The sequence below is a fragment of the Oryzias melastigma genome, linkage group LG19, assembly GCF_002922805.2.
Source record: "Oryzias melastigma strain HK-1 linkage group LG19, ASM292280v2, whole genome shotgun sequence".
In the NCBI taxonomy this organism is placed as follows: domain Eukaryota; kingdom Metazoa; phylum Chordata; class Actinopteri; order Beloniformes; family Adrianichthyidae; genus Oryzias; species Oryzias melastigma.
The window spans coordinates 7,136,013-7,151,932 of record NC_050530.1 but is presented as its reverse complement, the minus strand read 5'-3'; the positions used below and the strand labels follow the sequence as shown (position 1 = coordinate 7,151,932).

The following is a 15,920-nucleotide window of genomic DNA, read 5'->3' as shown; positions in this document are numbered from 1 at the left end:
TTCTTATCAAATAAAGTATCTTATTTTTGTCACATATTACTCTTTATAAACTGTAAAAATGACACTAACAATCCACTCGATGCAAAAATATTTAAAGGTCACTACAACAATTTAAAAAGCAAAACAGTGTTACGTTTTAGAAAACAAAACTTCAGAAACCAAACATTTGAAATGACATAAAAATTTCAGAAAACAACTAAATGAAATGTTAGAAAAACAAGACAATGAAACACAGCAAAAGGTTAGTACTATGAGACATCGCTGATTGATATCCAGTATCGCTTTATGCCAAATAACTTTCAAACTTTCATTTGAAATAATGGACAAACGTCATCATTCTATCAGCAATTTCCTATAATACCTTCCTTTTCCAGTTTCCATAAAATAAAAGAAAAAATCATTTTGGAAAACAAAATTAATTTCCAGAAATCAATATGTAATATAAAAAAATGAAACACAATAAGAAACTGGAAAAGCTAGGTACCATGGGACCTGATATGAAACAAAAGTGGATATCATCATTCAATCACCTACCTTTTCTGGTTTGTCATTCATTTTCTAACTTTAGTATTTTGTCTTTTTGGAAGTTACTTTAGTTTTTTTATTAAAATTTGTGGTTTATGGAATTTTGTTTCTAAAATGTATGTTTTTGGCGTAGAGTGATTTGTTGATGTGCCACCGTACTATTAGCCCCAGTAAAAATAAATACACATTTAGACATAAACTTCTGAACAATGCGGTCATTTCTAGAATAACTTGACCATAAAGGTTACCTCAAAAGTAAAATAAGATATATTAAAGAAATAATTTTCTGTAGGCGTAAAACATCAATAAAAAAGTCTTATCGTTGTCATTTGTACGTTACTATTTATAAGCTAATAAAATGTGTCCAGACTTAGGCTGCTGAAGGATATTAAAAAAAGTAATAACTTGACTAATATTTGCCTTTGGCTAAATCTTTATCAGAAAAACATATAAAACATTAATTGGTTTCTATTTCATTTTTTTTATTACTACAAATATAAAATACAATGAGTAAGACAACAAAAAAATAATATTCTCTAAGAATAAACACTAATTATACAAGTAGGTTAAACATTTTCTATGGGTTACACTTGATTTTACAGGCTATCAAAATAACAGAGTCTTGTATCTACATACAAAGTTGATATAAATTACTTTACACAGTACTGTAAACATGTCAAATCTATTTGGCAATTTTTTTGCAAGGGACACTGTTATCAATATTCAGCTTGTTTTGTTTCTGAAAGAGAGGAGAGTATGAAAGGACAGGTAGCATTTGCTGCACAGTGGCCGGCTTTTAGAAAAAACAACAACAATGGTTTTGTCAGAGAGGGAGAAAAAGGAGAAGTGGAGAGAAGGCTGGATGATCCAGTGGGATGCTTCTGGCGAGTTATTCATTACAACTCTATGAATGTATCCATCACGCAGGCAGTCGGTTGTTTGCAATTTCTCACAGTGTTTTTGGACTGTTCTTCACACTTTTGTAGGTGGAAAATAATTGGTAAAGACTGAAGACCACAGCTATAATCCGCTAATAGTGAAGATGTAATCTCTTTTAGTTGGTGTGTTAGCATGTTAAAGGCATAGTTCTAAAAAGGGATGAGGTTTTTGCACATTTGTGAGATTGTCCATTTATTAAAAAACACAAATATTTTCACAGATGACTAAAGATCTCTTATCACAGTCTAAGAATGAAATAAATGCCTATGACTCAGCAGAAACGAGCAGGATGAACATACACAGCCATCTGACACCCAAATATCACAAGAGTATGCAATAAAAAAATAAGAGGTACTTTTGCATTGGAGTCCTTCAAATATAGCATTCTGTCGGACAGTTTTTTGATAACTCTTGTGGTAAGACTTCCTCAAAATTTAAAAGCAATCCGTTGGGAAGTATACATTAAGCTGTACGGTGGCAGAGACTAATACATATATAGCTAGACGCTATTGCCATTGATGGGACGCTATTTCAAAAGTACCTAAATTCCCATTAACATTTTATCCTATGAAGGGTATGTCGAGTGTGATTTACTGTATATGTGACAGAAAAAAGGAAAGTACCAGGCCTCCAATTCTTGATGTGCTCCACCATTGATTATCTTGACCTGGTGTATTAAGCCCATTAGAAGCTGTAAGGACAACAAAGAAGCAGAACAGCAGCTCCTGAAGACTAGAATTGTCTACCTCTGGTGTCAGACTATCCAACCAAGACTATGAGTCAGTGCTATTCAGGGTGTTCTGAGCCAAAACGTTTCTCTTCTAGGACAATGGTTTGTAGAAGTATATTAATTACATGATGTCATATTTCAGTCCCTCATAGTATCTTCCAGAGGCTTATAATATGAGAGATAGGATTCTTTACTTTGATCACAAAGACTCCAACAATCTGATTTCTTTAAAAGTGGTTGAGGTCAGACCAAAGCTATTGTTGCACCAACAATTAGTTTGTAATGAATCTAGTTTTCTTCAAAGACTTTTGGAAGTTTATCCCCACATTCCTTCTTGTATACATTTCACTTTTTCATCAAGCTCTAAACGACCATCAACATTCTTAAACCTCTAGGCTGTTTCTATTACTAAGGAATACAGTAAACGTGTGAGCGAATATGTAACACTTTTTTTAGCAATAACAGATGCAATACTGAAGAGCAGATAAAAACATGACTTTATGGCATTATTTCCTCAAAAAATGCAAAAAAGTAATTGAAATGGGTAGGATAGGGATTTTTCAGAAGAGACAGAGTTGCCAATAACAAGTTCTGAAGAAACAAATTAGTGAACTTTACAATTGAAACTACCTCTATGTCTAATTTTAAATAATGGTCCAGGTCATGTATGTTAGATCCCCCCCTAGAATATTTAGATTTCACTTTATATTTTGTTTTATTACTTTAGAAAATGTTTTGAATGGGTCTTGCTGAATAACCGAAAGCCTTTTTCTCTCTCTCAGATATTGGGTTCAATCACTCAGGTCAATCTCATGGTGCTCAAATATCTGACTTTTCCCCTTGAAGCTGGATGCAAGCAGGAAAACTCTGTTGTCAACTGAAACCACAGAAAATGATCGGGGAGCCTGGATATTCAGCTCCTGGGATGGAATGAACTGGCCCCTCTTAGTGTCCCATTGGTAGACCTGCGTCAGTGAATAATCGCTTCCCAGGATGGCATACTGCCAGTTGCTGACGGAGACGGGCTGGAAGACCATAGAGCCACGGGAGGGAAATGTTTGAACCTCTCTGAACATGGCACCGTCCCAGCGCATCACCCTGGAGTCCCCGATGAATCTTGTCAGGCATATGAACAGATCACCTTTGAAAAGGACAAAGATTCAAGGAACAGCTCCGCTGGGAAATGAAGCAGCTAAAGAGGGGTATAAAGTAGGAGGCACACTAAGATCCTAAACTCCTACTCCAAAAATGAAAATTTTAAAACAGAAGGACCTTAACATAACTTTTGTAACACCACCAACAATCTTTAAGATAAAAACTGATAAATATATTTTAAATCAATTCAACCCATTACGGGTAAAGTTGCTAAATCCAGTGCTCTTACCTTTCACCCAAAAATGTTTGACAGAGAAGACGTCTTCCATATCTGGTATGTCGGTCCTTCTGTCAAACTTTTTCTGGCTCCTGTTCCACTGGTACACCACAGGTCTCTGGGAGCTGCTGGACAAAATCAGGTGGGGCTTGTTTGAGATCTCCAAATATTCTACGTCTGTGTCCCTGTACCAGGGGTGGAGCGACTGATGGGTGTAGAAGCCATTCCCATTCCATTTGTACACAGTTGTGGAGCCAGCCTGTAAGAGGGGAACAAGTTAACTGCAAGCTAGTAATTAGTTTTAACCTAAAAATATCAATATTGTGTCAGACTTTAACATACGTATATTGGTTTAATTAACAAATAAGTATTTACTAAATATGTATGGGTCTTTACCAAGAATATGTGGTAGAGACTAGCACAAGAGAAACAACACCTAAGCTTTATAGTTGGTCCAAAAATGTTTATTGTTTAACTTAAATTAATGTTGCTCGAGTGGAATGGAGGAAAAGATGGAAACCTTAGAGCTGTCAGCGATGACGAAGAACGACTCCCCATTTATCACGAATGTCTCAATGTCATTGGGCTTGCGAATCTTGAGAATGTCGATGTCCTGGATCTTGATGAACTTGTTAGCAGAGGTGTCGCGCTTGTAAATATGAGAGCCCCCGAACAGCTGAGCCACAATGACAAAGAGGTGATGGTCAATCACCATGGGCTTGCAGACGACAGTGGAGGTACCTCAACAGGAAAACAAATGACAGGGATAAAAACACAAAAGTACAAATTATTTATTAAGTAGGAGAAGTATACAGTTTAGTTATCAAATCAAGGACTAAAGGAAACATTTAAGTCAAATATATTATATTTCTCCAAACGCTAATCAAGTCAAACCTAAAGCAATATACCAGTACACACGAGGCATTTAGAGTGTGTTCTTACACGTCTCATAGTGTTCACACGGGTTATTTTTCTAATTACTAGCGCATGTTCCACACCAACAGTTGGGAGGGGTTTGGTGGGAAATGTCAAAGTAGTGCAAATCTTGCAAACCTTGCCCCAGGCTTTTTCTTTCACAGCTCCATTACAATATACATATGAAAGACTTTGTGTCACATACCCTCAATTACTATTTTTTCCTCTATAACCAATTTTCGAATGGCTGGCACTTCCATGAATTAAAAGGAAACCACCCATGCGTTACAATCAATCCGAGTCCCTAATTGGTCAAAGTTCGACTTAGTTTAATTGGAACTCGCGTTTAATGGTCAGAGGTTTTGTACGTAGAACCTATAAATGGTCGTAGAAACTTGTGTAGCTAGATGTGAACATGAGAGTTTTGAACAAAGTACCCCAAAACACACACTTTCATAGACTTGGCTTTGAAAGTGGCTGCTTGAAGATGTGTTGCAGTGTGATGTTAGTGTAAGACGTTAAGTGTAGTACAAAGGCTTAATTTCTGTGCATTTTCAGATTTTTTGCTTTCTATATTGAGGCTGTATCCGAATCCTTCCCCTACCCCTCAGGCTTCTTCCTACCCTTTCAATTGTAGGGGCATTTGGAGTGATAGGGGTGTCCAAAATACTTTTTTGAAGGGGAAATCTAAGCGTTGGAGGGCTTTTGTATCCCTCTGCCACAAGGGTGTTCCGCATCTCGCGCTGCCATGGAGGAGAAACGTGGGTAAGTAAGTAAGGTTTATTTATGTAGCACCTTTCTCAGTTAGGGGTAGGGAGACGCCGTAGGGTTAGTGGAAGAATTCGGATTTGGCCTTAATACCAGAAATACATTTCCAGTAGTTCAGAAAAATCACTTTTTAAAAAAAAAATTTTTTTACCATTTTTGTGATGCCTTCGTGTGATAATTATATATAGAAATAAAATCAGCTGTTTTAATGTGCACATACAGCCTGAATCACTGGCAGAGCGACAAAAAGTGTTGATCCATGAGGCACAAGGACAACCTCATTTTCACTTTATCTTCTTGCATTTCAGTCAGCTCAGGTTTAGAGAAACTGATTCAATTTTCTGATTAAAAACAAAATATTTTTGGCATATGATGTGTAAAAATTAACAGAGCTCAGTGGTTTTTAAGAATAATATCTGAGCTGTGCTCATTATCTCATGTAAATAATCATTTTTTTCACTTCTTCTTTCTCCTCTACATCCTAAACACATCTTTTTATCTGAAAGACTACAGGAAGGTTTCCCTACTGTGGTACCAAACTGCTCCCACTAGAATGATGCAATGTTTGGTTTCAATATTTAGCACTACAAAGCCTTTATCTCTGTGGCGTTTGACACATTTGGCCAAGATTTTTTTTCAGAGAAAACAATGTTTTTAATATTTCAAACATGATATATTGGTCTGTTTTTAACAATAACTTTTATATAATTTTTCCAAGTATAATTAGATCTTCATAATCTAGCCTTTTTTATTTAAATTTGTCATCTAAAGGGACAAAATAGTTTTCTTCTCCTGCGTATGTGACTGTTTTTAAAACTCACTTTCGATGGTGTCATAAGTTCTGAAGGTCATCTCAACGTGATCCCATTCCAGGAAGCTGCAGGTCCCAGCGAAAGGTTGAGCAAACACGACGTACTGCTCATTGTCAAAGGTGAACGCCTCCACGGAAATCGACTCAAACTTCAGCGGCTGATAGGAAGCAAACTCTGAAAGGATCAACATTTCAGTTATTCAGCGCAGTTTCTAGCACAAAGGATCACAGATTAATACTGACTCAATGTTGATCCCCGCTGTAGAAGTAACATTTTTGCTATTTGTTTTTTCTTTTGTTTTATTTTGCTCATTCTTTTTTATTGTTCTCGAATGTAAACTATATTTTTTAACACAGCGTATTTGGGAGGCCCCCATGTTGACAATTGCCCGAGACCCCCAGAAACTCAGCAGCACTCCTGGTTGCTCTCGTAAAACACAGAGTGGAGTTCAGCAGAGGAAACCTGTTGTGATGCAGTCAAAAGAGTGCGGCAGCAGGTCGTTGATCTTCCTCCCTTGGTGAATGGGGGGGCCGCTGCAGTGAATCTGGTCCAGGGTGGCGTTGGTTTGATGCATCCACTCCACCAACCACTTCAGCTTGCAGTCACAAATCAGATTATTGCCTCGCAGATCTCTATAAAAGTGGACCAAGAAGAGAAACCTTGATATTTAGCATTTAGGGGTATTTATAACTTTTTACTTCCAGCTTTTGCTCAGATTTTCCATTAATTTGTTGTGTCAATATGCATGTATTTTTCAGATCAGAAAGAAAGAATAAGAGACTTCAGAGATTTTCTACTCTTTCCTAAGAATTTGAGCACTCAAAATGATTATCTCTCAAAGAAACAAACTGCCAGTTTGTATTACTGTTGTTAACAGAACTGCCTGAAAAGAAGAATCAATTATACAACAGAAAATCACAGCAGAATAAATAGTAACGGTCTAAATAAAAGAGTAATCTTAAATAAAAAATATCAGACCTTGTCTACAATAAAAACTCACACTTTGCTCAAAGCATCCATGCCCTTGAAAACATCTCTGGGCAGCGTGTCCAGGTTGTTGTAGGCCAGACTCCTGATCAGAAATGAGAGAGAAAACATGCATTAGGATTAGATTAGAGGCAAACTAAACTGTGATTTTTATAACTGTGAGGAAAACTGAGTAGATGTACGTGGAAAAAGTAATTATTTAATAGAATACATGATATAAAAAACATATTTATATAGTTAAACTCACAAGTTTTTCTCAGTTTTTTTTTACTTAGAGGCATTCAGAATACTATGTTGTTGTTGAAACTGCTTCTAAGACAAATCTGGGAAACAGGGGCTTATCTTTGTGCCAGGAAAACAGTTAAATTTGAACATGACCAGAACAAAATATGAACAAAAAATGCAGACAAGATACAAAAACTGGCTTCTTTAATTACCTGTAATTATGACTTAAAACTTTAGAGGTAAAACAAAAAAATATGCTTTGTATAAATATATAATATAAATATAATCCTCGCCTTCATCGACCTGACAAAGGCGTTTGACTTGGTCAGTCGGTCTGGCCTCTTTGCCCTCCTCCACAAGATTGGATGCCCTCATAAGCTTCTGAAGATGGTCGCGTCATTCCACGACAACACGTTTGGCACTGTTCATTATGGCGGATCATCATCAGACCCCTTCCCAATCAAGAGCGGCGTGAAACAGGGGTGTGTCCTGGCTCCGACACTTTTCGGCATATTTTTCTCCCTGCTCCTACACTATGCATTCAGCGAGTCTGAAGATGGCATCTTCCTCCACACACAGAGCGACAGGAATCTCTTCAACCTCTCTCGCCTCAGAGCAAAGACAAAGGTGCGCAAGGTCCTCATCCGGGAGATGCTCTTTGCCGATGACGCCGTCCTCACTGCTCACACGGAAGCTGCTCTCCAGCGACTCATCTCTTGCTTTGCTGAGGCATGTACAGAGTTTGGTCTAACCATCAGCCTCAAAAAGACCAACATCAGGATGTTGTCAGGATGTCAGCACCACTCCCAAAATCACCATCGGCGATCACACCCTGGAGGTGGTGGACAAGTTCACATACCTCGGCTCCACTCTCTCCAGCAATCTATCCCTCGATGCCGAGATCAACACGAGGATAGGCAAAGCAGCTACCGCCATGGCCCGCCTAGCGAAGCGTGTGTGGGACAATTGCATGTTGACCCTCAACACAAAGATGAAGGTGTACCAGGCGTGCGTGCTGAGCACCCTTCTGTATGGCAGCGAGGCTTGGACCCTTTACACTCACCAAGAGCGAAGATTGAATGCCTTCCACATGCTCAACCTCAGACGACTCCTCGGCATTACCTGGCAGGACCACATCACCAACACAGCCGTGTTGGCCCAGGCAGGGATGTTAAGCATGCTCACCATCCTCTCCCAGAGGCGCCTGCGCTGGCTCGGACATGTATGCAGGATGGATGATGGCCGCATTCCAAAGGACATCCTTTACGGCGAGCTAACCACAGGAACACGGCCAACCGGACGACCTGTCCTGCGCTACAAGGATGTCTGCAAGAGGGATCTGAAGTTATGCAGCATCAACCCAGCAGATCTCGAGATAGCAACCTCCGACCGCTCTAGCTGGCGTGCAAATGTCAAAACTGCCGTCAAGCAGGCCGAGGAGAAGAGAGAGATCCGGCGGGTGGAAAGGAAGAGTCGCAAACAGCAAAGGACTCAGTCTGCGACTGTTCCCCAAACGGCTCCTACCAGTGGCTACAATTGCAGCAAGTGTGGTAGGAATTGCATCTCCCGCATTGGCCTATTCAGCCACAGCCGACGTTGCAGCTCCACAAATTAAAAAACACAGGAAGGGTGCAGACTCCATTGTCTCTAGAGACAGAAGGATGCCAACAATAATATAAATATAATATATAACAAATAATAATATGTATAATATATACATTATATATAATAACTATTATATTATATATGATCATTAATTTATATATATATATATGAATATTATTATATATTGCATAATACTATAAAATATAATACATAATATAAATATAATATGTACTCACCATTATATTTGCCTAAAAATCCTAATTAGTGACACCATTAAGGTAAATCTTTCATTTTTATTCCATGTTTTTGTTTAAATGCTGTTTAACTTAAAGACTCACCTTAATGAAAATGGTGTTTTTAACATGTTTTTATGACATTTTTTTCTGTTGATATATTAAGAAAATTAAGCTTAAATAACTTTGTTGAGTATTTTTTATTCAGATTAGTGTGAATCCGAAGACTAACTAATGTTAATTGAAGAAAATTGTATTTGTTTGTAGAAAATACAGTGGGCGCGCCACAAGCACCCTGTTAGGATCCACAAATAGATCCATGTACGTCTTTGTTCTCCTCGTCTGTCATCTGGCTCTAGCTGGATAGCCCCAATATTGCTCACCATTTTTGTGGCACCGGTAATGTTAAATTGGGGGTATGAGGGGCAGTTAGCTAACCGGAGTGCGTGTAAACAGAGTAACCAGAGCAACTCTTAGCAATGGGAAGGGGGGATGGGGTTGCTCCACGTTGAAAACCACGCCCACAACGTAAAGGCGACTTTCTAATAAACTCCTACCACTCTGCAGAAACTACGTTCAAGAAAACAACTTGATTTTACTTAAAAAGAGCATAATCATCCTTAAAATAAGACTGGGAAAGCTTTTAAAATAGATCAAAAGATGATTGGAGAACTGAAAGTCCTTTAGAAAAGAACGTGAACTCCTCTTGGGTTCTTAAAAAAAACGTATCCTTCTTTTTAAGAAGCCATGAAACAATAGCAGTAATGCTAACAGTCAGATAGGGTCAGTAGAAGAGCCAACCTCTTAAATTTGCTCATCATCTTCCATCATTCATGCAAAGCTTCAGTCAATAATCTAAACTGCTTGCTTTTGGTGAACACCTGGTACGAAGCAAACTCCAGCTTTACTCCATCACTCACTCCTCATCAATCAGAGAGGAGGAGTCCTGAGAGTAGAAGCTGTCCTTTCCCTACACGATGCTTCAACTCTGATCTGAGAGTAATGAACTGGATATCTGAACTGGAAGAGTCACAACAACGCAGGTGATTTCCCTGGGGGGCCATGAGGGTCAACAGTGATGCCTGTTTTGCAGCTGAGACAAAGCAGTTGGTTTGGAAGTAAAAACACTGAGATCACATTTTTTCCAGAAGCAATTTGCTTACAACGGTCGAGTACCACTGCCGCTACATACAATTTGCACATTTACCACTATTGTATTTATATTATATGTAATATATTTTGTGTGTTCGTCATTCGTCAACGCTCAGATGTCTGTTCAGGGTTTTAGCCGATGGGTCTTTATGTGAATTTGGTTTGGAGCTATTAAAAGTTTTTGGTCGGTTGAGAGTTTATTTGTATTTTACATAGTTTATATGCAATTATTACGTAAATCTTACCCAATTGTACGTGTTTTTTTGGAGATGCAAAGGCAAATTTGTGGCTTTCCATGACCGTTCCACGTATGTCCATGTATGTCTAATGGACTTTTCAAGCATGGACCATGGACGATGTATAACTTTTATACTGTGTATATGGAGCACAAAATTATGTAAATGACTCATGAAACAGCGCAATAATTCATGGACGATTGGTGTATTATGTGACGGGTATATGTAGGGTTCCTGCAGGGTCTCAAAAAGTCTTTAAAGTATTGAGTTTGGAAATAATATCTTAAAAAGCCTTAAAAATGTATTGAATTTTGATATCTGAGCCTTCAATTTCTAGCACTTCTTTTGTTAAAAATTTAAATTTGTAACCGCAGTTGTTTTGATCAAATGATGGAAATTTGATCAAAAGAGAAAGAAGAAGAAAAAAGCATGCTACAGCATGAAGGCACAGACCATAAACAACAAGCAGCTGCAGTTTTGACCATAAAATGGGAAGAAATTAATACAATGGGAATGGCCTTAAAAAGGTCTTAAAAAGTCTGAAATTTAACTTGAAGAAACTTGTTGGAACACTGTAATTGGCCAATCTTTCGCCCCTCCAGCAGTCTATACTGAGTGGGGACTCCTGCTCTCCCTGTCCAGCTCTTCTGGGCGGGTCTATTGTGGGGCGATCGCGGTAGGGTCCCAAATTGCGACTCCTCCCAAGGAAGGACCTCCGCCTCGGCTGGCACCTATAGCAGCTTACGTAGAACTGGTGCGGACCAGGGGAATCCGACTTTTTAAGCAGAACAAAGTATTGCCGTGACGCGATGTAATTTCTGCTCAGTACTCTGAATGTCAAAGTGAAGAAATTCAATGAAGCAAGGATTCTTTGCAAGACTTATTCAAACTTCTGTGGTTTTAATGTGGTTCATTCATCAAAATTTCACATAAAGACCACAACTTTTCTCAATTTTTCCAAGTATATTCACAAATGACCAATTTTTATCCGTGTAATATGTCCAAATTGTACATGGTGGCTGTGTGAAACGGCAAGAAGGTATAGGTCAGCAATGACCTATACCTCTGCATCTGTATTTGGATTTGCTAAAGGAAAAATAGTGGTTGTTTTTTGATCAACTTTTTAAAATGTACATCAAGCTGATATTAATCAATTACCACAAATAAAATCATTTATTTTATGTTAGCTCTTAGAAAAGAACGTATTTAAATTGTAGTAAAATAGCAGCAGATTCTGTCTACTTGTTGACCCAGAAATCTTCTAAAGCTTTTACTTTTCCTCCATTCCTTTATGGTCCTCACTGGCCTTGAGGAGCAGAAGTCCTCTCCAGGATTAAAGTACACATCTGATGAACAAACTCTATTTTTGTTCATATTTCAAGAGCTACATAGTTGTTTTTCTTTATGCTGTTCCTTCCAGTGGTTTAAAAAGTCTTATTTAGTCTCTTTTCCCACTAATCTGTTATCCTAATCTCTGCTTTGAGGAGCTCATCGTTTATCTCTAAAAAACATGTTGAAAACTTTCCACTTATAAGTTTTGTCCTATTTTGATAAACATGTATCTTCAAGCTATAGATTCTAGTATATTTTTTTCTGTGACAAAAGCTTTTGTCCAAAGGGCAGCTCTCAGAGATCAACCTGGATGTTGAAGAAGTCACAGATTCTGTTGATACTCTTCTGAGGCCCAGACACTTAACTACACTGGCTGAAGGCAACTCACTTTCGAAATGCTTCCAAGGTTACCGTCCTGAAATGTTTCCTCTACACTTAGAGCAGATTGCAGCAGCATCGGTGCAATAACTGTCGTCACAAAGTTTGGCCGCGGGCCAGAGCAGCTCTTCTCAGGACCTGTGACCTTCACTTTGGCGGACCGACAGAGGAGTTTCCAGACAGGGGCCAAAAGTTTGCCTTTCCTCTAAGTACCTTCCATTAAAGTGATGAGAAAAAAAAAAAAAAAGGAGTAGCATTGGCTTTTTAAAGAGACACTCCGGTCATCTCTTGATCTAAAACGCTCCCAGTAGTCTTTTAATTGTGATTATACTGTTTTTATTAAAACCCTGTGTCGTTTTTAGGACATAGTTTCTGTAGATAATTGCTTCTCAGTTGTGGAGCAACTCCGCCCCACTTCCCGTCCGTGATACTGAGAGCTCCCTGTTTACATGCTCTTCCACTTGTGGCCTGCACAGAATCTTTTCTACTAAACAAATACACTCTTTTTCAAACAGAATTGTTTCTGAGTCACAACAATTTGAATAAAGAAACACTCAGAAGTTCAATTTTGAGCTGATTTTTTTAAGTCTAACCTCAGAAAGTGCGTCTATAATATGTCCAAGTTCAACAATTGATCATAAACATGGACATTGATTCCTCTCTTTTTAAAAATTCATTTTAAATTGCAAAATGTTGTTTTTATCACACAGATTTCATGTCTGTTCCAATATTTTCTGAACCTTGCTTATTAAACTTTACTTAATTATTAATCGTAACTAGGGTTGGGAATCGATTAAAAAAATTAACTAATTAATCGCAAACCTGGGAAAAAATTAATCGCTATTAATCACAATTAACTTTTTTTATGTTACAATATCTGACGACCACTTAATTTATCCACGAATAATCACAATATAAACTCACACACAAAACTGTACATTTAGAACATTTATTTGTGATTAAGGCTGTCAATCAATTTTTTTTTAAATCTGATAAATTACACTTTTGTGTTGTGATTAATCACTATTAATTCACATGGCGATATCAGAGTGGCAGAAAAACATCAGAATTTTGTTCTGTGGTATATTCCTCATAATTTTATATTTCAAGAGAAATGTTTTCTCATGGGTTAATATTTGTATTTTGAGAGCAAATAAATAAAAACGAAGGTAGTGGGGATTAAACTGCTATTTTTTTCCATTTATTTAGACATTTGTTTGTTTCTTGGTCAGTTTTGGTAAAACTATTTGGTCTTGGGTATTGTACACACTCCCGCAGACACATTATGGTTCACTTGGTTTAAGATTAGATTACCACTATATATAGAAATGACCTGGAGGGTCACTAACATCCTCGCTTTACCTTCAGTTTTGTTGACTCTGTTAAACGGGAGCAGAAAAATCTGCATCACATTAATAGTCAGTGAGTTTTCTGCTCTGAAACAGTCATTTTTTTTTAGCATTTTTTGTACTTAAAATAGCTGCTTAAACAACCTTTTTTTACTATGTTGCTTAAAAAATTAAATTTCTGAGAAAAATTATAAACGACAAAAAATATAATTATATTTTTACTCTTCCTCTTTTGCAACTTGATCCCGCTGACCTCTCCAATCCTACAGTCACCTTCCCTGCAGTAACACTTCTGCCTACCTTTGCATTCCACACAGCTGTAAAGTGATACGGTGACATATAGGGGAAAGAGATGCACAATGACGTTCAAACTCTGGTGTTTTCAGTTCTATTCTCACATTTAACTAGCCCAAAAAAAATATTTTAAGATGAAAAAATTCAAAGTTTTCTGTTAATGAAACAATAAAGGAGTTACTCACAGGTGGATCAAAGCCTTCAGGCCCCGGAAGGCATTTGGAGATATTGATGCAATTCTGTTGTTTTCGATGAATCTGTGCACAAAAAAGGAAAACTTTAATGAATGTAACAACAGCAAAATAAAAAAAACAAAAAAAACTTTTTTTTTTTAAATCTCACATTCATTAAGGTTTTCAATGTTACTCCTATTGTTGTTTTTTAAATCATGTATGAAGAAAGATATGGATAACCGTTAGATACAGTATAATCTTTGTGCAAATTTCTCTCTTTCTATTAAAAAGGCGACAATTTGTATTTAAAATTGAACATTTTATCATTTTAATAGTTGTTTTAGTTCTTTAAATAATCCTAAATAAGTGTATATAAAGGTTTTCAATTAAATTTGTATTCACTTATAGGGTCAAATATACAATATATATATTTTTTGGTCAAAATAAATAAATAAATAAAAGCAATAGAATATAAAAGCTACTTTTTTAAACATATTAAAAAAAAACTTTTCAAAGCCATTTCCTGTCATTTTTCAGCATTTATTGATGCTGGTTGCTTTGTGTCGGCGTAAACATGTAACTGTTTAAACAACAGTTTCACTAGACTGAGGCTCAGATTCTGTCACTTTAAGAACCTCAGTCCACATCTGATAAATTTTGTTCTGTAAAAAAAATATAAGACAGAAAACTTGTAATTTGAGTTATTTGGCCAGACAAGGGAACCATTTTAAGGCATGGCGGCGGTAGCTTCATTATAAGGCTGTTGCCAAACCTAAAAGCTTATAAAAAGCTCAGTGTTTGGCAAAAAAAAACTAACCTTACAAGCAAGTAAAAAGTTTACCAAAAATAGATTTTAATAATTCATTCAAAGTAATTCCTACAAAAACAAAGTTTGTTTGTTTCATTTTGGAAAACAAAATCCAGCTTGTTTTTTTAATTTATTTTATTTTTATTAATGTGATGACTGAATAACACACACACAAAACATGGAAGCCTTTTTTTTCGATAAAGTTTTGTTAGTACATGTAGTCTGTAGTAATTTCAACATAAAATACTTACAGGTATTCGAGGTGATGTAAACCAGCAAACGCATCCTCGTCAATTATATCAAACGTGTTTGCTGTGAATAATCTGTGAAGAAGGAAAATTTGTTATTTTCATCAAGGAAAACAAATTCTCTTTAATTTTAAATAGAAAGTATTCCACTAAAAACTGTAAGTATGCAAGAATTTGGGTAATATTTAAACAGATTTGTTCTTTAATGATCTGAAAAACAAATGAATGCGGCTTCTTTTTAATCCAGGGTGTTTAAGGTCGATAACAATAGAAAAGCTCATCCTTTACAGTTAGAAGGGAGGCATTTGTTAAAATCAAGCCTAAATCCAGATGGTGGGCTAAATGCAGAGGGGGTTGGTGCCAGGAAGACCGTTCAAAATAAAACTTTATGGACATTTCAAACAGATTAAAGGAGAAAATACGGATACATTACCTAATATGACGGCATGGTTTTCTCAGCATTTTAAGGAGGACATGAGACCCTAAACCAGAGCCACATGTGACTCTTTTATCCCTCCATCGTGGCTCTCTGGCCGAATTAAAAATAAAATAGTAGTAATTTTCAAAAAAATTACAGTTTAGCTTCTATTTTATCAACATGCTAACGTTTTTGACCATTTAGTTTACTGAGGAATGTTATGCTAATTTGTTTTGCTAATATTTTAGCAAAATGCTGAGGTTTTCAGCTAATTTGTTATCTACTGAAGTTTTTTATTGATAGATTTACTTTAATTATCTCAAAGGAAATTATTGAACAAACATTAAAGACAGAGAACAGCAGACATGCAGCCGCTCACGCAGGTGCATAGCTAAGCTAGCTTTTTTTTTTTTTTTTTTTT

At 36.8% G+C, this 15,920-nt stretch overlaps 1 protein-coding gene across 1 annotated transcript in view; it reads right to left on the bottom strand.

Annotated features, from left to right (window-relative positions):
- Positions 1–986: 986 nt before the first annotated feature.
- lgi1b (leucine-rich, glioma inactivated 1b) overlaps positions 987–15,920 on the bottom strand; it is a 16,819-nt gene continuing 1,885 nt past the window's right edge. Inside the window, exons 3-10 of the mRNA XM_024285325.2 lie at positions 15,085–15,156; positions 14,038–14,109; positions 7,062–7,133; positions 6,524–6,693; positions 6,071–6,235; positions 4,087–4,307; positions 3,579–3,825; positions 987–3,335 (exon numbers count right to left, since the gene is read on the bottom strand). Of these exons, the coding sequence (XP_024141093.1) occupies positions 2,986–3,335; positions 3,579–3,825; positions 4,087–4,307; positions 6,071–6,235; positions 6,524–6,693; positions 7,062–7,133; positions 14,038–14,109; positions 15,085–15,156 (1,369 nt within the window). The 3' untranslated portion in view covers positions 987–2,985. The remainder of the gene's footprint in view (positions 3,336–3,578; positions 3,826–4,086; positions 4,308–6,070; positions 6,236–6,523; positions 6,694–7,061; positions 7,134–14,037; positions 14,110–15,084; positions 15,157–15,920) is intronic.